Source organism: Xyrauchen texanus, chromosome 32 (genome assembly GCF_025860055.1).
Source record: "Xyrauchen texanus isolate HMW12.3.18 chromosome 32, RBS_HiC_50CHRs, whole genome shotgun sequence".
Taxonomy (NCBI): Eukaryota; Metazoa; Chordata; class Actinopteri; order Cypriniformes; family Catostomidae; genus Xyrauchen; species Xyrauchen texanus.
Window position 1 is genome coordinate 23,815,443 of NC_068307.1, and position 25,100 is coordinate 23,840,542.

Below are 25,100 nucleotides of genomic sequence, written 5' to 3' on the forward strand. Positions count from 1 at the left end.
TGATGCTGTATATACCGAACATAATTCTGGATGGGACAGAATGGGATATATCTCAATAAAGCGGCATTCTCAGATGAGAGGTTTGCATAATTTAATTATTCAAAGAATATTTCACCTCACACAGTAACACTCTCATATAACTAACAGTCTGTAATTCTCTGCCAGAACTACTGTGCACATACACAAAAAAGCACCAACAGACTGAATGATCAAAATGATCAAAACTCCATGCATGGAGTGGTGGTGGTGTAGTGGTCTAAGCACATAACTGGTAATCTGGTAATCAGAAGTATGTTGGTTCGAGCCCCACAGCCACCACCATTGTGTCCTTGAGCAAGGCACTTAACTCCAGGTTGCTCCAGGGGGATTGTCCCTGTAATAAGGGTTCTGTAAGTCGCTTTGGATAAAAGCATCTGCCAAATGCATAAATGTAAATGAATATAAACTTTCTTCTTCAATTTCAATTTTTCTGTTCATTTTTAATGATTCGTAATGCCACTCTTAATGCTATACCAATCTATCTATCTATCTATCTATCTATCTATCTATCTATCTATCTATCTATCTATCTATGGCTGTGGCTCAGTTAGTAATCGCAGGGTTGGTGGTTCAAATCCCGGCCCACACGACTCCACATGCCGAAGTGTCCTTGGACAAGACACTGAACCCCAAATTGCTCCCAATGGCAGGCTAGCACCTTGCATGGCAGCTCTGCCGCCATTGGTGTATGAATGTGTGTGTGAATGGGTGAATGAGTCACAGTGTAAAGCGCTTTGAGTATATTAATCTAGTTTTTTCTTTGGAGCACACATTTGCTGATTTATTTCACCTCGCTTTGCCTCTCCAAAAAAATCACCCTGCATATGATTTCAAAATAACCAAAAATGTGTTGTCAAATTTAAAATGTACCTCTGTTTTGGTACATCTATGATCTTTTAGCAACTCAAGATGCTTTGGCTAAAACCAATGCAGGAATCAAATTGATTTCAAGGACCACAAATTGACATAAACACTTTACAACCATTCAGATCAGAGCGCAAAAACAACAATACATGCACTGCCAACCTGCAAATAAAAAACAAGTCAACAGAAATCAGGATTTTAACACTAAAGAAACTGAAAAAGAAATAAATAGACCATCATAGAACACACAAACATGTAAGAACTGGGAATAAAAATGGCAGCCACATAATTTCTGTTCTACTTAAAAATTTAACCTCAGGCATTGAGGACACTGAAAGAGTGAAATGTCATGGCAACAGTGAGAATGGACAAACAAAGGACCATGCTGAGGCACGATGGCAGAAAAAGAAGAAGAGACAGTTAAAAAAAGACAAGTGAAGAGACAGTGACATTGTAGCATAGCACAGATATACCTTCATATATGCCCTGCACGTCCTTTCTCGCTTTTGAAGCTTTTTGATTTGAGAGAGGACACACAGAAGAACAAAAACAGACCAAAGAAACACAGTTAGAAAGGTTGATGGGATACCAATGAATTCTCCAATCCACAAGCACTTAAGCAACACAGTATAGCAGTTGTGCCTGCTACAATGATTTCATGTTAGAAGATGAATGTTAGGGTGTACAGAGCATTTAGAACAACAATTCAATCTGAAGATGTCTTAACCCACAGGTGATATTTAACATAAAATAGCATGAGTAACCCATTTACCATCTGGAATTTGCAAACTAAGCATATGCAATACCATAAGCAAAAGCACTTAATTTATGTAGTGTGCATTTTGCTTATATCCACATTTAGTGTTACAAGAATGTATTTCCTGGAATAACATTCATATAAACCAATCAGTACCCTTTAATATTAGAGGTAGGGCAGAGTAAGGGTTTGGGCTAGGTTTTGGTTTCTGAACCATGGCAGCACTGGATTTTCCTTTAAAATATCTAGAGTAAAGTTGCCAGTTTGGACCAGGCAAAACGGTTGGCTAGGGATATAGGGTTGGAAGTTGGGGTTTAAGGTCAAGATCGCGATTTGGAATAGTGGTTAAGGTTAGGATTTAGGGTAGGAAATTAGGGACTGGGATTAGGGCAAAGGATTAGGATGCAGGTTAGATGAAGTGACAAGTTACAAGATATAGAGTTGAAGGATAGGGGCTAGGATTTGGGGTTAAGGTTAGTATCAGGGTTCAGTTAAGGAGTGGGTAGAACAAGGGCATGATTAAAGGTTTGAGATTAAGGGATATCAGTTGATAAATTTAGTAGATAGTTGATAGTAATGTTGTTTAAGGAACAACAGTGTATGTTGATCCAAGAGCATGCCCTACTTGTTTAAATCACTTTGGCTGACGTGTCTCCTATGAGAAACAAATGGCACTCTTGCTAGTGAACTGGTAGTCCGACCTCTTTGCAATTAGGCTAGTGTGCCCTCTCTCCCTGCCTTGGGCTATATAATTCTGAAAATCATTTGAAAATCATTGTATCATTTGAAAAAAGCAATGCCTAGTAACCAGGCCCTGCTCTATCTCTAAGATGTAAGGTGGGTCATAGGACCCTCCGGGTGGGCCGAACATTTAAAGGGGTTGGTGTGATTGTCAGAGTGGGCCAAGCTCATGAATAGGTGGGTGAGCCCACCTAGGCCCCCCCGTGGAGCCAGGACTGCTAGTAACTAATTTTGAAAGATTATTTACGATAATTCCATTGAAAATATGTTCCCTTAGAGAGGACTGTCTTTGCTCCAACCAGTTGAGTTCACAGATATGTGCTCAGCTCCACCCACTTCTTAAAGCACAGGAAAATATAGCTGTGAAAGAGGCTCCACCCACTTCTTAAAGCACAGGAAAAAATAGATGTGAAAGAGGTTCTGTCTCTGTATTAAACAATTAATGTTGCTTTAAACACTCTGGTTATGCCCTCCAGGCACCGTGGCTTAACAACTAATGTTAAATCCCACTAAGTCAATTCAGTTACATATAGGTTTCGTAGCCTCAGAGCATGCTAAATAGAGCCATATATCTTCAAAGCTCAGTTTCGATGAATGTATGCCCCAAAGAATGCTAATTGTTGAATTAAATGTTACATACAGCAGATTGTGACAGAAATTTGGTTCAAATGATGTTAAGTGCATAAAACATCCCCATACATAACTTTTTATTGTATTGAAAAGATTTTATATACAGGTGAAACTCGAAAAATTAGAATATCGTGCAAAAGTTCATTAATTTCAGTAATTCAACTTAAAAGGTGAAACTAATATATTATATAGACTCATTACAAGCAAAGTAAGATATTTCTAGCCTTTATTTGATATAATTTTGATGATTATGGCTTACAGCTTACGAAAACCCCAAATTCAGAATCTCAGAAAATTAGAATATTACATGAAATCAATAAAAAAAAAGGATTTTAAATACAGAAATGTCGGCCCTCTGAAAAGTCTAATCATGCATATGTACTCAGTACTTGGTTTGGGCCCCTTTTGCATTAATTACTGCCTCAATGTGGCGTGGCATGGATGTTATCAGCCTGCGGCACTGCTGAGGTGTTATGGAAGACCAAGATGCTTCAATAGCGGCCTTCAGCTCTTCTGCATTGTTTGGTCTCATGTCTCTCATCTTTCTCTTGGCAATGCCCCATAGATTCTCTATGGGGTTCAGGTCAGGCGAGTTTCCTGGCCAATCAAGCACAGTAATACCATGGTCATTGAACCAGGTTTTGGTACTTTTGGCAGTGTGGGCAGGTGCCAAGTCCTGCTGGAAAATGAAGTCAGCATCTCCATAAAGCTTGTCTGCTGAAGGAAGCATAAAGTGCTCTAAAATGTCCCGGTAGATGGCTGCGTTGACTCTGGACTTAATAAAGCACAGTGGACCAACACCAGCCGATGACATGGCTCCCCAAACCAACACAGACTGTGGAAACTTCACACTGGACTTCAAGCATCTTGGATTGTGTGCCTCTCCATTCTTCCTCCAGACTCTGGGACCTTGGTTTCCAAATGAGATGCAAAATTTGCTCTCATCAGAAAAGAGGACTTTGGACCACTGAGCAACAGACCAGTTCTTTTTTTCTTTAGCCCAGGTAACACGTTTGACATTTGAAGCCCATGTCCTGGACCCGTCTGTGTGTGGTGGCTCTTGATGCAGTAACTCCAGCATCAGTCCACACTTTGTGAAGCTCCCCCACACATTTGAATGGCCTTTTCCTGACAATCCTCTCCAGGCTACGGTCATCCCTGTTGCTTGTGCACCTTTTTCTTCCACACTTTTCCCTTCCACTTAACTTTATATTAATGTGCTTTGATACAGCACTTTGAGAACATCCAACTTCTTTTGCAATTACCTTTTGAGGCTTTCCCTCCTTGTGGAGGGTGTCAATGATGGTTTTCTGCACAACTGTCAGGTCGGCAGTCTTCCCCATGATTGTGAATTCAACTGAACCAGACTGAGAGACCATTTAAAGGCTCAGGAACCCTTTGCAGGTGTTTAGCTGATTAGAGTGTGACACTTTGAGCCTACAATACTGAACCTTTTCACAATATTCTAATTTTCTGAGATTCTGAATTTGGGGTTTTCATAAGCTGTAAGCCATAATCATCAAAATTATATCAAATAAAGGCTTGAAATATCTTACTTTGCTTGTAATGAGTCTATATAATATATTCGTTTCACCTTTTAAGTTGAATTACTGAAATTAATGAACTTTTTCTATATTCTATTCTATATTCTAATTTTTCGAGTTTCACCTGTATATAGTCAGTAATGTGGGTTGTGAATAATAAATTATGACTTGCTTTATTCATTTCCGAGTGTCCTATTTTCAGAAAGTCACAGTGGATATGTGCCAAATCAACAAATTATACTATGTACTTTTCTGTTGATTGGAAAGTGTTTTAAGTTCAAGTTTATTAGAATCAGGACAAACTACAATGCCATTCAATTGCACCCTGAAATCACAGACCAACTTGTTAGGTGCTGTTTGCGTTAGCATGTAAGCATAAGCATCTAGCTAAGTTCATTAACTCTTTCCCCGCCAAACACGGAATTTTCCGTGTTTTATGAAAAAACGCTTCCCCGCCAAACACAGAATTTTCCGGGTTTCCGTGTTTTAGGTGTTATACGGTAAGGAAGACCCCTGCGCATGTTTTGAAAGAGTACGCAACTCTTTGATCAAAGAAACAGACTGCGATCGTCTCAAACATGAAGAAGTGGAGTATTGAGAAGCTCAAAATATCAGACATAAACATGCCTTTTTCTCAGCTTTTTGTCTGAAATGTTGTTTTTGACAAAACCTACCTCTGTTCAAGTCGCAATAAAAAAGAACAAATGAAGATAAAATAAAATCGTTTTTTTTTTGCCTAAAAGCAGAGGCTCAGATCTTTATTGTGATATATAGCATCTTCATATATTCATGGAAGAAAATATTCTGCGGGCCATTAAAATTTAGCGAAAATCGTCAAAAACCCTGGCGGTGGCTGGCAACTTTTTTTTAAAAACGCTGGCGGGGAAAGAGTTAACTTAAACTCATTATTACTTAACTTTTTCAAATTATTTTGTAGGTAAAAAAATTATGTGCAGATTCAATATTGTTTCTTTACCTCTTTTCTTCAACTAAGAACCATCACAAACTTCCAATTTTTCATTGCGCAAGGGGTTTGGAGAATTATCACAAGAATTTGGGGTGAGTATCATGCTTTGTAAGTAGACTAATACTTAGTAATACTCAAAGCACAATGTTAGCTTAGCAACATGCTAACATCATACTGTATTAAAAACAACTGCAAGTCAAGTCTCCTGTACAGAGCACTTTTTGCACTGAGTGGGGTTGCTACCAGTGTACAGTCACTTATGAAGTTCCATGATGGCTAGGATGCTGACTAAGAAGGTAGCGGACTATGCAGGCAGTAAACAGTGAGGCAGCTCATTAGGTTTCAGAACTAAAGTCCGGACATATTTGGCACTCTCAATGTAGTAAGATTTGGGACACTAATTCTAATCTTGCAAACTATTTAGCTGAGATAGTATGCAAATTGTGATGCACCAAGTCATTCACTTCAGCATTAGTGCATTTATTCTATTGTCCACTGCCTAAACGCGCAATGGGGTGTAACACAATAAAGGTTAATGCTGTTAAATAGTCTTTATGAAGTTTTATCCTTTAAGCAAACTGCCTCTGAAAGAGTCCTAGGCATGCTGCTGGCTTATTAAAAAATTATGTTAAGAGAAAACATCTGTTAATACCTTATTGAAGCTGCGGCCAGTTGAGTCTTTCTCGCTGGGTCGCAGTTCCTGTAACTGAGCGTCTAAAATATCCACAAGCTGCTCCATGAGTCTCATGGTGGAGCTAATGTCACCAGCAAAGATTGCTCCTTTGGTGTGTTTGGCCAGCTCATTCGCCAGGTTGGCTGCATTTTCCCCACTCCGGATCTGGAGATTACACAAATTAACCTCACAGCATGGCTTCAAAAAATATCATTTTGTATCTACGAGACTCCTGACTCCCATTATGACATCATCACGCTGAGTCAGCAACAGCCCTTCCGAGCAATTACAGCTATCATTAGAAACTGGTAACACTTTCGAAGTGCATTTGGAAACACTTCATAGGCTCAATGGCTTAGACATTTCTACTACTTTTGTGGGTGTTGGAAGTATGGTACCCCATTGTGAACAATCCATTCTATGTACCGGTACCGGAAAACATCTCATATTAACACAAAAGCACACATTCAAAAGAGAATTGGAACAGTCCATTGGATCCCTACTGGATGTTTGATGGCTATGTGTCTTCATCTTAACCAGTGATATCAGAAAGAATGGGCTCTACAATATGGCACAGGAGAGTATTTTACTTTTATGACAGCATGTTCAGAAACTGCCACATTTTTGCTGCACATTCTGCAAGGACAGAAATGGTCTAGAACTACAAACCTTTTGAGCGACTTGATTCACCCAGTGGGATGTGCAGTTGCTCAGATCTGGGCCTTTTGTGTTCCAGGTCCCAGTGGAGAGAACACATAGGTAGGAGGCAGTGCCTGTTCAAAAGCAGACATTATTATTTTTAGCTGCAATAGCAGTAATAGATTTTCTAAAATATTATTTGCCTTGTGTAAGTTCCAACTCTTCACTCTGTTGGATCAGCCAACGTACAAAATAATTGTAAAACAACTAATATGCATACACCTGAGGCTGCACAAAAGTTGAATTCTATATTAATGTGCAAGTTTGACTGTCAAGTTGTTAACCCTTATGCGTCAATACAAAATAAGTTACTCAGCGGTCCTTAAAGGATAAAAATGTCTGTGTCAAAAAACTGCCATAATAATATTATATATGAATATTATTTTCCACTTTCAACAAGTAAATTTTTTTTAGCAACTTCAGTCCTGATCATAACTACCAAATATTCATTCATTTTCTGGATTGTATCCCTTTAAATCCCAGTTTGTTTATATAATGCCACTGTTGTTTTTCACACACACACACACACACACACACACACACACACACACACACACACACACACACACACACGTTGTGTTTCCATGTTTTATGGGGACTTTCCATAGACATAATGGTTTTATACTGTACAAACTTTATATTCTATCCCCTAAACCTAACCCTACCCCTAAACCAAACCCTCACAGAAAACGTTCTGCATTTTGAAATTTTCAAAAAACATAATTTAGTATGATTTATAAGCTGTTTTCCTCATGGGGACCGACAAAATGTCCCCACAAGGTCAAACATTTCGGGTTTTACTATCCTTATGGGGACATTTGGTCCCCACAAAGTGATAAATACACGCTCACACACACACACACACACGCACACACACACACACACACACACACATGTTGTGTTTCCATGTTTTATGGGGACTTTCCATAGACATAATGGTTTTTATACTGTACAAACTTTATATTCTATCCCCTAAACCTAACCCTACCCCTAAACCTAACCCTCACAGAAAACTTTCTGCATTTTTACATTTTCAGAAAACATAATTTAGTATGATTTATAAGCTGTTTTCCTCATGGGGACCGACAAAATGTCCCCACAAGGTCAAAAATTTCGGGTTTTACTATCCTTATGGGGACATTTGGTCCCCACAAAGTGATAAATACACGCTCACACACACACACACAAATCTCTCAATACACACATACAAAACACACTCTGACATCTATGCCAACACACCCACACAATTTTAGCTGCACCATTTATTCAATTGGCCTGCAGTGCTCTATAATACAGTAAATAGAAAATAGGCGAAAAGCATGTATTAGCTCCATAGGCTAAACATGAGAAAAAGGGCCCCATCTGGTGGAAAATATAAAAAATAAAATGTTGAAGCCAGGGCACCGGAATGAAAGCATAATTTCAAACAATTCATGATTTTATATATATATGATATTGCAATTTTAATACATGTCAATGAGGACTTTTTTTTGTCTTTAGGGTCCTGAGTTAGTGTGTAACTAAAAATACACACCTTTGGCAAAATTTATGCCGTTGGCATTAACACAGCCAAAATTATCGAAAAAACATAAATTAAAAAGACAAAAATGTTCCGAAGGTTGCACAAGGGTTAAATACAAAAACAAAAAAAAAGATTGAAAATGCAAAGAATGATCTTTGATCTTTACGTTGCTTGGAAAACTGTAAACATCCGACAGTTCGGCTAATGAACTATGTTACGTGGTGGAATAGTTATTTATTGTGATTACTATTATCAACAAATAACTGCTTCATTAACAACAAAGCTTAACCATGGTAAAATCACTGTAACGCATGGCCTCTCTTGACTTATAGCTTTATTCAGATGGTGATTAAGTCAATCCTACAAGAATTGCCTTGTGTTTCTTCACCTATATGCCAAATGTTCAATGCACATCAACATAACATAGTGACTAATAGCATACCAAAGAGCTCTGAGTGGAAAACTGCTATGTGTCACACTTCAACAGGTACATGCACCCACCTCGAGTTCCTTTGGGGCAGGGCCGTTCCACCAGCATGCCCCGCTGGGTCTGTGGCCACAGGATGTCTCTAAGCTCTACGCTTTCACAGAAGCGCTCAGGTGGAGGGAAGGACTCCAACGATGGTGGCGTAGTGGTGTGGGGAAGTGCAGCTGGTAATTTGGGTGTCTTGTTAGCAGCCCTAGTCCCTGTAGTAATAACTGTAGTCACCTGACCTCTCTGCTGAATGGTCGTTGATGTAGTGGTTGTTGGTTTTTGTAACTTTGGTGTTGCAGATGCCTCTGAGATTGGTGGTGCTAAAAAGTTTAAGAGGTAAAATTAGTTTGCACAAATTATGTTCAATCCTTTTTTTGGCCATCTCATTTATCAAGCCTGGAGAAAAAAGTATGTACAATTTACAAATGTACAAAAATTGTATACACTTTTCTATTTATTTTTTCAAATAATTCTCACCACCACTTAATAAAACAGTCAAGAAATACATATTTGTTTGGTACCCATACTGTATCAGTGTACAGTGAGCAAAGTTGCAGGTCATACTTTGCAGTGGAAAACATGCACATCCTATTTAAAAAATGTAATAAGGGGTCAAGCCCTGAAGGGGCAAAAACCCCTACTGTTTTCGTTAGTCCTCTTATTATTATTCTTCCACTTCTTCTTCTTCCGCACTTGAGGCTATGGCAGCCCATAGAATCGCTTGCGGGAAAGTTATGAAATGTGGCACACAGATAGAGGACAGTATGATCTGTTACCACAGCAAATTTGTCATCTCTACCTCAAACCCTCTAGCTCCACCAACTACCCAAATTTGCCCTCACCTTTATGTAGAAATTATTTTTGTTTATGTATTCTTTTTTCCTCTGATATCTTGGCTCAAGACGATTCGATTGCACCATATGACGTCACATGAAAATGTTTAAGCCAGTTTGAATCTTCTGAAAAAACTACTTTTTTGAACTCTTCCTATGCGGTTTGTCTGATTTGCCTGTAAATTAGCCAGCATCATCTAGAGGCACTCTAGAATTTACACTACAGAATTTTGATAAACCATACCGTTTTCAAATGGCGCTTGCCAATGCTGTATTTTACGACTTGGCGTATCGTTACGAAACTCCATATGTGTCTTTGGTACCATGCTCTGAAGAGTCTCAAAAGTTTTGGGACAGGGCCACCTTGTGGTCAAAAATTATAATGCTATTTCTAAAAATGCTAATTGACTCCTTGTGTCTACTATCATGAGACTGATCTTGATAGATTCCATGGTTCATGCTGAAAACAATGATACCAATTATGTCATGTTCGAGCAAACTTCCTGGCTGCTATTTTGAAAACCTACTTTTTCGAACTCCACCTGGACTGTTTGTCCGAATTGCACGAAAATTGGCCTGCATCATCTAGAGGCACTCACGACAAAAATTGATTCACAGAATTTTGCTAAACCATACTGTTTTCGAATGGCGCTTCAACGAATTCGACAAAGAACACGCAAAATTGAACTTGAGGCTGTATCTCTGCAATGCTTTGAGGGATTAGGATGAATCTTGGTACGTGTCATCACAGTTAGGCCTTGAAGTTACCTGCAGCATTTTGGTATACTGCCCCCTACTGGTCAGGGGATAGAAAAATGGCTATTTTGGCTTATAACTCTTGAACGATTTCCTGCATGATAACTATCATGCCCAGATACTACCTTAGCAGTTTCAGAACAGCGCCACATACAGGACAAAAGAAGAAGCTATTTTTAATTATTTTTAAAATACATTGTTTTTATGATTGAAAGTTTACTTTTTCTAACTCCTCATACACTGTTCATCGGACTAGACTGCTTGCAGCTATATTTATGTTTATATTTTCAAGGATCTGAGCAACTCAAAAATATTGCCGAAAAGTCTTGGTGTTTCCTATGGCCAGTCTATTCCTGCTATTTGTTTCATTTTTGGCTTAGTGTGTGCTAATTTACAGGCCAAATCTGATATATATGACCTCTTGTCATCCAACACAAATGTGTATAAACCCAAATCATGTGCGATAGTAAAAAAAAAAAAAAAAACCACAGTGAACTCCACCTGCTGCTTTCTTCAGCTAACCAGACTCTCTGATCGACAACATGCAGCCAAGAGACCACTGATGAAGCGGCCCATAAAAGTGTGAAAGATTTGAGCACAGTATTTGTGTGAGAGTGTCTGTATGTCTGTTTTTCAGAGAAAGAGATCGGCAGAGTGAAAGAAAAGGCTTTCTTTTTGTGGTTAGACGTGACCTACTGTGAATTAGTGTCAACTGACCAGTCAGAGCTCTGCTTCAGACAAAAACTGATCAAAACAGATGCTGTGTCTTTACCTGCACACAGATCTTTACACTTTTCACCCAAGTCTGTGCATTTTGACACTATTGGCATGACTGGTTTGCTGTTATTGGCTATTCACTCCAGAATCTGACTGATTGTCATGATGGTTGTAAAACAAACTCCTCAAGCAAAATTAAACCACATATAAGAGAATATTATTAAATTCAACATGAAATTCACAAAACCCATTTTACTTCCATAATGTGAAATTTCAGAGTGAAACAGAATGTTCAATGAGATTAAAAACTTTTATCCATTATGATATTTTAATAATTTTATTTGTATCAGAGACAAATAATAGTAACACTTCACCATGTCTAACAAAGGCTTACAAACAGCAATCGGCAAGCCCTAGTAAAGTTTACTTTACATTCACATATATTAATTTGGCATATGTTTTCTCAGTAAAGTGAATTGCAAATAGTGCATATATTAAATTGTGTCAAATACCATCTGAAGGTAGCTTAAGGTATAAGAACTTCTCAGATCTTGAATTTTAGATTTGAAAACTGTTTTTAAAAAGCATTGTACCATGGTGTAAAAAAACATTGTATCAGATGGCAATACCACAGTACTTTGATATACATTATACCATGGTATTGCCATGAAACATTTCCAAAAATTCATCAAAAAATCATGGTATTACCAGAACACTTTGCTGGACCCATGGTAAAAATAAGTTTTCAAACCTTGAGTTTTGCTTCCTTCAGCACTGGACACTTAGTCAGTCAGCAGTCTCATACCACCCAGGTGTCTGTTATTATTTAACAGAAAGCTTTTCAAATGTGATTTATGGGTATAGCGGTATTAATTTTCTCTTTGTTGTATCAAAGGCCGTTTCTCTTAATATAAGTAGGCTACGTCTGCTGTGCTGTAATGAAAATGTGTCTGACTCGCATTAAGCTCAGAGGAACCTTCAGTTCACTGTAAGAAAAGAAGAAAATATTACTCTAGTGACAGAGTAGTGATAGTAGTGTGGTGATAAGAATCCAAACACACACACACACACACACACACACACACACACACACACACACACACACACACACACACACCAGAGGCGGACCTACGGGAAAGGCAAACCAGGCAGTAACAGTACTTGAAACCAATGATTCTAGCAGACTAGAATTACATTTTTACAAGTACGAGCAGAGTTTAAAATGTTGTGACAGTCACAACATTTTCAAGAGATCAGGCTGCATGTTTTGAATGTTCAAAATTCTGTGACACCCCCCTAGAGGGGCCCCCATCCCTTTAGTTACTAATTGAATTAAGTGGGATGCAGGACTCATGAAGAGGACATCCGATTTACCAATCTGGGAGTCAGAAGAGGAAAAAAAAGAGGAGGAGGAGAAGAAGCATAACAGTGCTGGTACAGAATCTGTAATGTTTACTGAACTATCCCTTCTCATGAAAATATTACCAGCGGCTGTGGGATTTGCGATCTGTATTGTTTACATTCACTTCACTTTATTCTACATACAATTATTATTTAATCGCAACAAATTATATACATCATTAGAAAGGAGTAATCTCCAGATTTTATATTTCTTCACTGATTTATAATATACATTTTACAGTAAGTGTGTGTAATTCCTTAAGTTATATAAGGAGTGCACATCTGACATGCAAATTCAAAACAACATAACATGTAATAAAGACAAATGTCCATTATAGCGAGTAAGCTCTTTTCTTTTTGTCATTGCGAGGCTTCAGAAAATGCTGTGTGCATTCAGAGACAATTTTATGGATTCTCATGTTTTCTTCACATTTCTTTAGAAAAGATTGGATTGTCATTCAGTTTTCCTCTAACTTCTGCAACTCTCATGGTGTGATACATATGTACAGAAAGGGAGGGGCACATGTTACATCACAGCTAGTTTATGTTGTCTGTCAAGTTTAGATAAGCAACTTCTACTAAGGATTAGATTTATTTTTCATGAAAAGAGTGGTTGTGAGATGTCATTGTCAGCTTTTGAACCGGCTTTGAATTAATGCTTGTTAGTGAAAGATAGTAGCATAAATGCTCCATGCTAAGAGCGTCACTGAAGTCTTTACAACACCCCAGACATGCACATATTGAATGTGAATTAAATTTATCACAATGTGGTATTATTGATATCGATATAGCATTCTCTCAAAAATTATTTTACCTAATTCTGTGTGTTACAATTAGAAAATTCATGCTGAATGAGAATATTCAAGCTAAATTAATCTGATGTCTGAATGTATATAATTATTTACTGATATCTGAATTTATATAATTATTTACTATATTTATTTAGCAGTTCCATGGACTTCCAGTGCAACCTCCTGCTCTGATCACGATGAAGAGGATCTTCACACATCCAGCAGTGCCATCAGCAGTACCACAACATCAGGTACTTCCATCACATCAACACCTCATTAAGCAAAAGCTGCCACACCACTGCCTAGTGGCATCACCGCAACGGAAGTATCCCTTTAATAATATCAGATAACTCGTGCTATGGATAAGTGCCAAGTGATGATGTGTGCTGTGAAATAGTGAAAAAGGAGTCCACTTTGAATGTATTTTTATTTAATTGTTTTGTATTACAATGTATGCATAATTTTTTATTGCATTGGGGGGAATATGTACCAATTGAGGTAGCTACAACTACCTCAATGGGTACATACAATAAACTTCTAAGTTTTTTTTTTTAAATTAAACTAAATATAATTGCTTCAGACTTACCTTATCCCTAAATTTGTGTACATGTTTGCATTCTTTCTTAGTTTAACACATTATTTTTTCTTAATTGCAATTAACACAATTACCATTAATACAGCATAAACCAGCATAAACACTTGTTGGGAGGGCGGAACCTTTGTAATGTCTCAGTCCGGAGTCATTACAGTGACGGACACACCACAACAGTGCTTCACTCTCAGTGACAAAATGATGGAGAAAGGACATCTTGGCGCTATTATTTGATATACAAAACAAGCCTAGATGGGACTTGTGATAGAAATCAAGTATTTCCAGCGCATTTCAGTTACCACAGAAACACGACAAATCTTAGCTATCACTACACTTTTCACATGGAGTTCAAATCGGCACTGGATGCTGGGACTAATGGGAGAGGCTGAGGGAGGGGTTAAATGTAGGTGTGGCTGGGTGAGTGGCTAAATATGAGAAACTCAATTCAAAGCTGGAAATCTGCCTTAAACATATTTTAAACCGAAAACAGCAGCAGCAGTAATAATAACAATTGTTCATTCAAAAGAGATCTTTAACAAAAATAGAGGCTGCTGAGCAATCTATCCATGTGACAGTACAAGTGAGACTAAAATAAAGCTAAATCCATTAGTGGTCGTCTGCAAACAAAACAGTGCTTTAGGACGCAGTAGGTTTCTGGATATTTCTCAAAACATCAGAAGTATAATGTCACATGGCTAAGCTGACAATTATCACAATCAGTGTCAAACTAATTCCATTAATGACGAGGAAAAACTAGATTAGGCGGCAAGCAGCGTAATGTGTGTTTTCCACACCGATTCATATGGCAAATATAAATTATGTCTGTCTCTCCCTCATCAATATTGATTCTCCATTATTAAAGATGATTCCTGTATGAATATGCTGCTGGTTTTAATAATTTTCAATCAATCAATCAATCAATTATTTTATGTGCGTTTAGGGTAATTTATTTTAAATAAATTATATCACAATAATAAACCAGTGTTAAAAAATGTATTCAAATAATAGCACGGCTTCTGAGAATGGGCAAAAGAATGTGTATAGACACTTTGTGATCGGAATTTCTGTCCATGCCAAGGTAATAATATACATGGGGGGAAACAACAAAGCAAAAAAATTACATTTGAAAGAGCATAACACAGTTCTGCTCTTGGATATCATTCTATCAACTTTCTATTAAGTGTCTCAAAAAAACTTTAAAAAAGATTTTATGCCAGCTACCTAGAAAGCTTTAGTAAATTCATTGATTAGTTCCTTATAAAAAACGTTCATAGTATCAATCCTAGTAAATACGACTTAGTTTTGTAAAAAACAATACAAAAAAAATACACCTGAAAGTCTCCTGAAAGTTGCTTAAAGCTAGCAAATTAGATTGGAACTGACCATTTCAGCCAGCACCTGCCAAGTTTGCGTGTCTTATGTATCAGACGGTCCCGTAAACAGGCATAGGGCTGGTTGTCAGTAGTGTATCTTTCAAAGGATTTTGCGTACGCACCTTAAATTAGTTATGATACGTATGGCCACTAGAACAGCGAGGAGGCTTTTGACCTATAACTTTTAATTATATTAGGTGTTCAACTTAGAATTGTGATTGATTATTATTATTATTATTATTATTATTATTATTATTATTTTAAATAAGTGTACAGAGATTCTCTGCACAGAGCAGAGGCAGGACCGCAACTGAAGGCACTGACGAAATAGACAGTTCATTTTAGATGTGATTTGATATTTTTTAACCGATCATGTTTTCTGTTTCAATAAGGGGTGGGACGTTTCTAGCATCTACAGTGAAATCTCTCTTGTCTGTTGATGTGCTGGAATTATCAACCAGTGGAATAAATCTGATTGGCTGCAGTTGACTTAAGCTGCAGAAAAATTAATGCTGGGGAGGAATTTCTAAATGTATATATTTATTTATTCATGTATTTATTTTAATGGCTGACAAATACAGAACAGTCTCACTCATCCACGCTGTGCTGAAAAACCCATCTCTGTGCTGTCCAGTTATTTATACAGCACAAATCGCGCTACCTGTTTAAATTTGATTTACACCCATATGATATGGAACCTTAAATGGTCTGTGCTGGAGCTAGTTGAAACCAGGTTTAACAACCATGACATTCTAAACAGCAGTGATGAGGAAAAAAATGTGCCACGCACAACGATATTTACATGCTTTTCAATCCATACATCACCACCCTTATAGAAATGTTACTTGCAGTTAATATAGTATAACACTAACTGTAGAAACTATTGTGTTTTGGCAGAAATGTATAGATTTATTTATTATAAATGTTACTATAATATTTCAGTCATGACAACTCTCAGAAAGATTTAGCATGTTAATGACATCTTGATAGGATATTGATCTTGGTGGGCTAGATCTGCTACGTTGTTGCTGTTGCAGCTGCTGCTACATAGCAAATACGGAGACTTGCTACTGCTAGAACATACACATAAATATGGAGTTAAGCGTGTTGGCATGCTGCTGCTGCTGCTGCTGCTGCTGCATAGTTAGAAAAACAAAAGACATGCTGCTGCACAAGTAGACATAAATACAATGCCAATGTAGCAGATCTAGACAAGTAGAGCTGGGGAGGAGGAGGGTTTCAGAGAGAAAACTCGCCGCACAGTGCAATGAAACTGGCTTAATTGTAAACTGAGAAAATGTTAATGTTAGGCAATACACAAGTTGATTTGCTATCCGATTACACGGCAAAAGACCTATGAGCTTACACCATGTGAGCCCATTGGCTTGACATATCACATGTGAGTGAGTTGTTTGGATAGAACCAGTTAAAAAAACCTATCAGCTTGTCATTCAAATATTATATATTAGGAGAATATTAATTACTTTTTACATGTTAAGGATAATGTTTTTTCATTCCAAATCGTTATCATTTAATAAGTCCTACTCTCAGAATGTTTGAACATAACCCTCCATAAATTATGTGTTAATTTACTTTTTACAGATTTTATTATTATTATCATCAGTTTGTTTATTTCTGCATCACGACAATTCTATGCAAAAATAATAGTTGCCAAAATAATTTGGGATCAACATTATTATTTTGTATTATTGACTCAATTGTTACATATATAAAGGCCTTAAATCCACCCACCCCTTTTGTCCCAGTCCAACCCTGTGTCTGGATACACCAGTCTACCTAGAAACAAGGTTTTGTTTAAACCTACAAGGTTCTACAAGGTTCCTGCTTAAGTTGATGGTTCTTTGCCAAAATAAGCTGCAAAGTGGATCAGACTATATGCTGATATTCAAATATGGCTACACAAGACTAATCGAGAACAAGCCAGAAATTTGATTTGCCCAAATAGCCTGAGAAATAATCTTACATTCTCTCCACCCCTAAAAAGGCAGATCTGTCAGCCTTCTAACTTTTATAAAAGGGCAGGACTTTCTTATCAGACTCTCAAATGCAGAGTTTCACCAGCATTTGAAAATCAAGGTAATTTTACAGCTATCGAAGTGGAGCAAACATCAACTCTACAGAGCACAACTACAACTTCTGTGTGAGTGAGCTGATTATTGAGATAATGAGATAATCACCACATCTAAAATAGAGAAAACATTGCTATAAAAATTATGGCAGATTACATTCAAGTGGGGGAAGTGGGTGATCATTTAACTCACGTGCAGCACAGGAGCTAATGCTAGCGAAATTAGCATGTTTTTGACCTTCATCAGCACTGATTGTAGAGCTAATTACTTCCTTTACAGGCGGCTACAAGAGAGGCAGAATATACACTAGCATATTCAATCAGTCATATCGTACATGTGTGAACCACGAGTGGATATGATTGTGGTAACATTGTGATAACATTTGCTTAATGAAAGATTCGAACCCTCCGACGTAACACCCCAGAGAAATGTTCAGTGAATTTCATATCTAAGCCTTAATACTTTGCATCTGAAGTGATATTGAGTTGATATTTCTTACTTAATTGCTTTCTTGTGCAGGGATGAATCCGTTCGATGGTTTTGAATCAGCGCTAGTTATCGCTACAGGCAAAAGGAAAGCTGCCAGTGCATGCAAGGAATGACTCAGAGGATTTTACTCAGATCTCAAAAATAAGTCTGATTTAGTGCAGATAGTAAAGTGGATATGAATGTCAAACACAGCCTTTTGAGAGGTTATGAGTGTCTTCTCTATCATTCAGAGGGGTTATTTATGTCAAATTTACCCTTCAAAGTGATTATGAATGCTGTAAGCCACCTGCTTAGTAGGCCTATTTCAAACATCTCACTGTTGTTTTATATCCAGAGCAACAGTACACTTACTACTTGGTCAACATCCCAGGAGCAACCTGAGGTTAAAATCAAAACGTAACATATTCACTCTTTTAAAATGTTCTTCGTCTTATTGTGAATGATTAAGTTATTCCAAAGAAATAAAATGTCTCTGTTCCCTGTCTGTCACTCACTCGACGTTGTGTCGATGTAGTGACACTAGGGGTCACCCTTGGGAGCCCCAAACATCTCTAATCTTTGAGAAAATGCCAATGGGAATTGTCGAGTGGAATTGGCATGTCACTTCCCTGGACAAACGGGTATAAAAGGAGCTGGCTCGCAACCACTCATTCAGATTTTTTCTTCGGTGCCAAGCGGCTATGTTTCAGTGAGCTGAATTCCTCTGCTGGTCTGTTCACATCTACATGCTGTTGGATTACGGCCCATTACAGCAGTTTCTCCCCCTCGTGCACCGGTTGAGTGCAGAGAATGCCCATAGGGGCTTCCAAAGCCTAAAAGTGTATATATTCTTGCAAATAAAAGAGCATATTTTCTCTAAAAGATCGACACAGACAGAGGGCATCTTTTTAAAGATGTCTTTCATCTGTGTGTAATTCCTGGTTGCGGTCGTTACCTCTGCTTCTGACGGTCACGATCGCTGTCTCGTGGACGGGTCATGTTCTCACTGCGAGAACATGACCATGGCAACGTTGCGGTCTTCCTCAGAGGGAAAGCCACCCCAGCGGCTCCCCGCCTCGGTCATTCTACCTACAAGTATGAGGCTGCGCCGGTTAGCACTTGGGGCGATTTGGGCTTGACTGTTTGCTCCAGTCGAGTTCTGGGATGAGAACGCCGGCTCATCTCAGGGCGAGTTCGCGATCTCATTTGGGGCTTATGAAGTGGATGAGCTCTCGATTGCAGCATCGGTGATCGGGCTGGTCCAGTCTGACGCTGAGGACTCGAATGGGCTCCCACCTTCGGGTGTGGTTGCCCAGTCACAGGCCCGATCTCTGAGCTCCTCCGCTCTCACTGCCCTCAATGGTGGGGCTGCCAGGGGTACTCGGTGATTCCCCATGTTGATAAGACCTGTAGATATATGTCGAACTGCCTAAAGTCATTCAGGTGGAGAACAGAGGTCCCACAGAATCAATTTCAGAGGCTCCTGGGGCATATGGCGTCCTCGACAGTGGTCACGCTGCTCGGGTTGATGCTTCAGCACTGGCTTCAGACTCGAGTCCCGAGACCCCCACAGGTGGTCCAACTGATTTGGAGTTGATTCGTTCAAGCACAAGTAGACCTCTTACATTCCTGGGAATCCTCCCACTGCCTGCTCTGGGCAGCACTTTGTCTGTTTTGGAGGACAACAGAAAGGGAGCGCTGTCTCCAAACAGAGGAGCACCCACATGATTAATTGACGCCATCGCTTTGGCATATCATGCCCAGGGTGTGCTGCCCCCCTTGGGGCTACGAGCACACTGTACCAGGAGTGTGGTGGCCTCCTGGGCTCTGACCAATGGCTTCACTTTAGCAGACATCTGCAGAGCAGCGGGCTCACACCGCCAGTCCACGTAGCACAGTTCAGCAAGTTGTTGCATTTCGTATAGGGACCCGTAGTGTCACTAAATCGAGTCAAGTGAGTGACAGATAGGGAATGTCCCTCTTGCCACAACACTGAACTACTCGCTGAAAGGGCTGGGACCCTGTCTCGGCTCCTCAGCACAAAACCTGAATGAGTGGTTGCGAGCCAGCTCCTTTCATACCCATATATCTGGCATTTTGGCATGCAAATCCCATTCGCCAATTCAGAGGTGTTTGGGGCTCCCAAGGGTGACCACTAGTGTCACTACATTGACACAATGTATCGTTCCCTCCATCAGGAAACGGAGATTATAAAAGTAACCAGGACATTTTCTTTCATTAAATGTGATAACTTGCTCCACCTCTCAAATTACTTTCCATTCCATCTGACATTGCCAAGCTCTCTAAATTTTCAAACATCAAATTGAGTCATAAAAAGACAGCTTTTCATTGTCAAATAAATTCCTGGTGAATAAAATCCCACCCCTCCCTAAAAAAAATTTCTTGTTAAATATGTTCACTTGTAAATTCACAGATATATTACTGAAGTAAAATGGGTTGTGAATTTAAGTATCCTGATCAAGAGCACAATGTTCATAGATTATACTAGATTGGTCATCCCTTGTGAGGTTTGAACCCACAATCCTTCAATTACCAGGAGTGTGTTTCCCAAAAGCATCATTAGACAACCATGGTTGCAAGTTCCATCGTTACCAACATGGTTAAATGATTTGGTGTTTCCCGAAAACTTAGTTCCAACGACCATTTGCATACAGCATCACAAAGTTGTGTGGTTAAAACTAAATCTCTTTACCAGTGGTTAGAAGCATGGTTCCTTGTAAGTTTGCTTGCAGCTTTCCTGTCTTCAGCAGCTTATTCGCATTAAACTGCTTTCTGGTGTACATGCAAATAAGCTTTTATAATATAATATTTGCAGAATTTATTACTCCAACCCCTGTGCAACGTCATTAATGACAGCTTTATTTAGTTAAACCTAGTGGTTCAAACGATGGATGTGCCAACTAGTAACTATGGTTTCGGGAAACATTTGTGACTAGCTAGTTAATTTCTCCTAGGATGCATTGTAATATGGTGGTTAAGTAGTGAGTTACTGGTTACTGTACTCAATGTCTGTACAAGAAGATTCAAAAGTAAGTTAGACATCACTATGCCCTCTGAAGAAGACACTAATATTGTATAAACTTTTTAAGCCTCAGTAATCTGTGTAAAGTTGTTTTACCTCTACGCTTAGCAAAGTGTTTCTTGAGTAATGTAAGATTTTCGATGTCTAGGCTGAGCTGGGATTATGGTAATTACAATTATTATTTTTTCAATGTAAAGATGATCTGACATATAGTCTGGTCATCTTTCCCTGCTCTTGACAGCTAAATTAAAAACATGCTGTACAGACGTGAGCTTTGAGATTGATCCGGTCTCGATGGAGAGCGATCTCTCAGCACAGACACATTCAGAGGCCTGCAAGCGAGAGTGTTTGCTGTTTTTTTAGAGGTGGTTAGGGAATGAGATCCTCTCTATTGGGTTTGATCCACTGTTACCGCAAGACTAACGACATACCTGTCCAGACAGGTAACCCTCTACCAATGAGGGAAGCAGTTGTCCGTCTCTGCGGGATGGAGTTTAGCCTCACGAGCCTAAACTCTGGGGAGGAATGTTTCTGTTTTTTGAAACCCCTAGGGACGCGTCTCTTATTATATGCTAACAACGCGTATGATGTTGTTTACTGCTGAGACCCACCACTTCACTCTAGAGATGTCGCTTGCACTCAAGAAAGGTTTCCAGAATACATCAAGCACATATTAAATCTGAAATTAAAAATCAGTCATGCGTGATATTTGACACACAGATTCGGTTGCCTGAGGAATACTGACTCAGTGGCTGAAATCACGCGACCACTTAAACAGATATCCCGGGGGACTCTGTATGCATGTGAATCAGTGTTGCGAAGGCTACTTTGCAACTGTTGCTTGCCAAGCTAAAAGCTACTCATAATTTAAAGCAGTTAAACTACAGTAATACACTCTTTTGAAAACATTATTGCTACACTATAAGCTACTAACAAAAAATTGCTAACTACATTGAAGATTCTTTTTAGTATTACTATCTAATGATATCATATATAATTACAATGTAGGGACAATTTTAATTAGAGTGACAGCATCAAAGTTTAACATATGCATTTCCATGAAATACACCTTAAAATACTACACATGCTAATATTATATTATATGATGGAAAAATGAACAACAGCATATTCCGCTTAATATTCTGCTGTAAATGAACTGTTCAAATGAACTGATTAATTGCAATAAATCAGACTTTCCAACACCACATATGAGAGAAAGGACGGTTAAGGATAGTGTGTTTAATTATCAACTCTTTGTTTGTTAGCTAACATTAAAAACAGTTACAGTACAACACTAAAATGCCACTCATTGGAAAAATTAGCTTTTTACGGGGCGACACATCAATAACATTAAATCTTATTTGTTCTTGTGCATCTTGTTACCAAATACAGTATATAATGACAGAAAAACCAATAAGATTTAATGTTATTGACCTGTCGCCATATTTGATTTGGGCTCCGAAAACATGAGTTGAACATTGATTTGATTTGAGTGTGAATATCAACTTAATTTTGGTCCGTTCATCATACAAATTGAGTGTATGCCTTAAGAAGACATGGAATATGATGCTTGAGTTGAATAAGTTACAAGAGTCATTAACCACTTTTAAAAGTCATTAAAACATTTTTAAATACATACTTTTGTGTTCTGCAGAAGAAAGAAAGTCATATGGGTTTGCAAAAACATGAGGGTGTGTAAATAATGACACAATTCTACTTTTTGTGTAAACAAATGTTATATCCTGTATATTTGTAACATTGCTATTTTTTGTCAGTTACTTCCCAACACTGATGTTGATGGATGGATGCGAAATGGGGCTTACCGTGAGCTGGATCAGGTGGTCCAAATGCCAGATTGTATCGCAGGATGTAGAAGTTATTCCACACATAGAGCTGGTTGTCTCTAGGGTTGTATTCCACAGCGGCAATGTATTGGTATTGGTTGGGGAAGTGGATGTCAATGTATTCACCTCGGTTCTGTTTGGTGTTGTACATGTAGTCGATGAGGCTCTTACTAACTTCACTCTCATTGTCTTCATATGTGGATCGTACCACGTATAGCACACCGCATATCATGAAAGCGTTGGAGGCCGATCGCTTATCGTAGGTTGTCTCCCAGGTCGCCTCAAAGCGAAGGGTGTAGGGGTTCAATTGACTGATAACCATCATGCCGTTGTTGTGCTCAGTGGCATAGATCACCCAAAGACCATTTTCATCCACTGCCAAGTCGATATCTGTTTTTCCACCCCACTTATATGGAGAGGTGTCATGATAATTGGCATTGTTTATAATTGCCTCCCCACTTTTAATTCTGGTCCGAAGGTCAAATTTGACAATATTACGTGTCCTCTCCTTGTTAAAAAACACTGCCCCATCGTAAACCACAAATCCTGTACCATCAACCCGATGGGGGAGTTTATAAGTCGTAGTTTGTCGAGAGTTTTGAAAGTCATCAAGTGAGTTGTACTCAATAAGTGTATCTGTTCTGTAAGGAGTCCAGGGCATGAAATAAACCTTGTCTCCTGCCTGGAGGGGGTCTTTGCACCACGACCCCGCTTGTTGCTCCGCCTCGTACAGAAATGACGGATCTCCCACTGCTTTCAGAGTTCCGGGACAAACAAAAACTAGTGATGGAAAGACAGAGCAGAAAACAGTCAAACGTAAGCAAACACAACTCAAGCCAGTTGAAAGCAGAGGGCAAAGTGCCCGTCTGTCTCTACATCAATCTGATAACTGGGTAGTCGGTGAAGACAGAAACACACACTAAAAATCTAACAGCTATCCACATTCACAAGCAGTAAAAGGTGTGAAGAGTCTGGATCTGAAGCTTAAACGGAAGCAAAATACAGTTTTCATGTGTCCATAAGCAAACAGTTTCGGCTCACTGCTGCTTGGACATACTGAAGGGGAGTGATGGGAAAATTAAACCACAACCAAACACAAAGGAAAAAAGGAAGGAAAACGACAAATCTGCCCTGCAAATAAAAGAAGACAACTAAATAAGGCTTGAGAAAGACGCAGAGGAGAGCAGCATACAGTACAGGCAAGTCGGTGTCCTGAGACAGTTTTCCCACAATTTTTAAGCTTTATCTGAGAGAGTCTTTCCTATGGGCCTAATGTCACAATCATATCACAGCATAAAGCATTTTATTTTTTATCAAAGACATGTAGAGGGGTAAAGTGAAAAGAGAGATATAATAGAGGTAGAGAGAGCAAGAAACAGTGTCAATCTATTCAATCTAGAAGAAACCTGTTACCGGAGCATGCTGGGAGCGTGGAGTGGTGCTGGGGTTCGAACAGGCAATAAAAGAGTGTGAGGCACAGGAAGAGGAGGGGGAAATGTTGTCTCATGTCACCAGACCTTTGACTTAAAGCCATAAGGTCTGGTCCTCATTGCAGCTTATTTTTGCCAAAAACCGCCCACATAGATTGGAAAAGGTCGTCAGACCAACATGTAAAGGAAACAACCACTGTGTGTTTTGATTTTATCTGTGTTTAGGGGCTTGGTTGTCTGAGATAGATGAAACCACAGTTTAAAAAAAAATATTAAAGGGGTCATGACATGAGGAATCAAATTTTCCTTTATTTTTAAATTAATTACATTTTAATAACTTACTGTAAATGTTGGAACTCAAAACTTCCACCTCAATGGAAATTGAGCATTTATTTAAACCAAACTGCATAACATCTTATTTGTAATTTGTTGGTTTTGTGATGTCACAAGGACCAGTAAGACATCAAAAGACTGCTTCTACAGCAAGACATCAACGCACACTTTTATAATTGGCCCAACCCACTTGTACTCATTCAGACAGGTGAAGAGGTAAGAAGAGATGGGCCTCATCTGTCATGGTAGATTCATACACCAAAGGGGACTTACACAGGACAACTTCATATATGTTTTTCTTCATAAACATGCATTAGACGAACTGCTTTGACTGTTATCATACATCTTGTGCCACTTTTAAATGATGCAATGTCAAGTATAACTCTTAAAATGATACCCAGATTCTGCGTCTTGCTGTTTTGAGTATAAACACGCCCAGGATGCATTTTTGCTCCCATCTGCACTATTTTCAATTGTTGGTCTATATACAGTACATGCTCTAGTGACATCTTTGATCG

At 38.8% G+C, this 25,100-nt stretch overlaps 1 protein-coding gene across 9 annotated transcripts in view; it reads right to left on the minus strand.

Moving 5' to 3' along the window:
* The window catches only part of adgrl2a (adhesion G protein-coupled receptor L2a), a 158,558-nt gene that overhangs the window by 37,747 nt on the left and 95,711 nt on the right, over nt 1-25,100 (minus strand). For 7 of the 9 annotated variants that reach the window (XM_052101395.1, XM_052101393.1, XM_052101402.1 and 4 more), the window contains exons 5-9: nt 22,799-23,599; nt 8,938-9,231; nt 6,885-6,988; nt 6,195-6,380; nt 1,377-1,415 (exon numbers count right to left, since the gene is read on the minus strand). In XM_052101395.1, the coding sequence (XP_051957355.1) occupies nt 1,377-1,415; nt 6,195-6,380; nt 6,885-6,988; nt 8,938-9,231; nt 22,799-23,599 (1,424 nt within the window). The remainder of the gene's footprint in view (nt 1-1,376; nt 1,416-6,194; nt 6,381-6,884; nt 6,989-8,937; nt 9,232-22,798; nt 23,600-25,100) is intronic. The other 2 variants (XM_052101394.1, XM_052101396.1) reach the window with 1 other exon arrangement.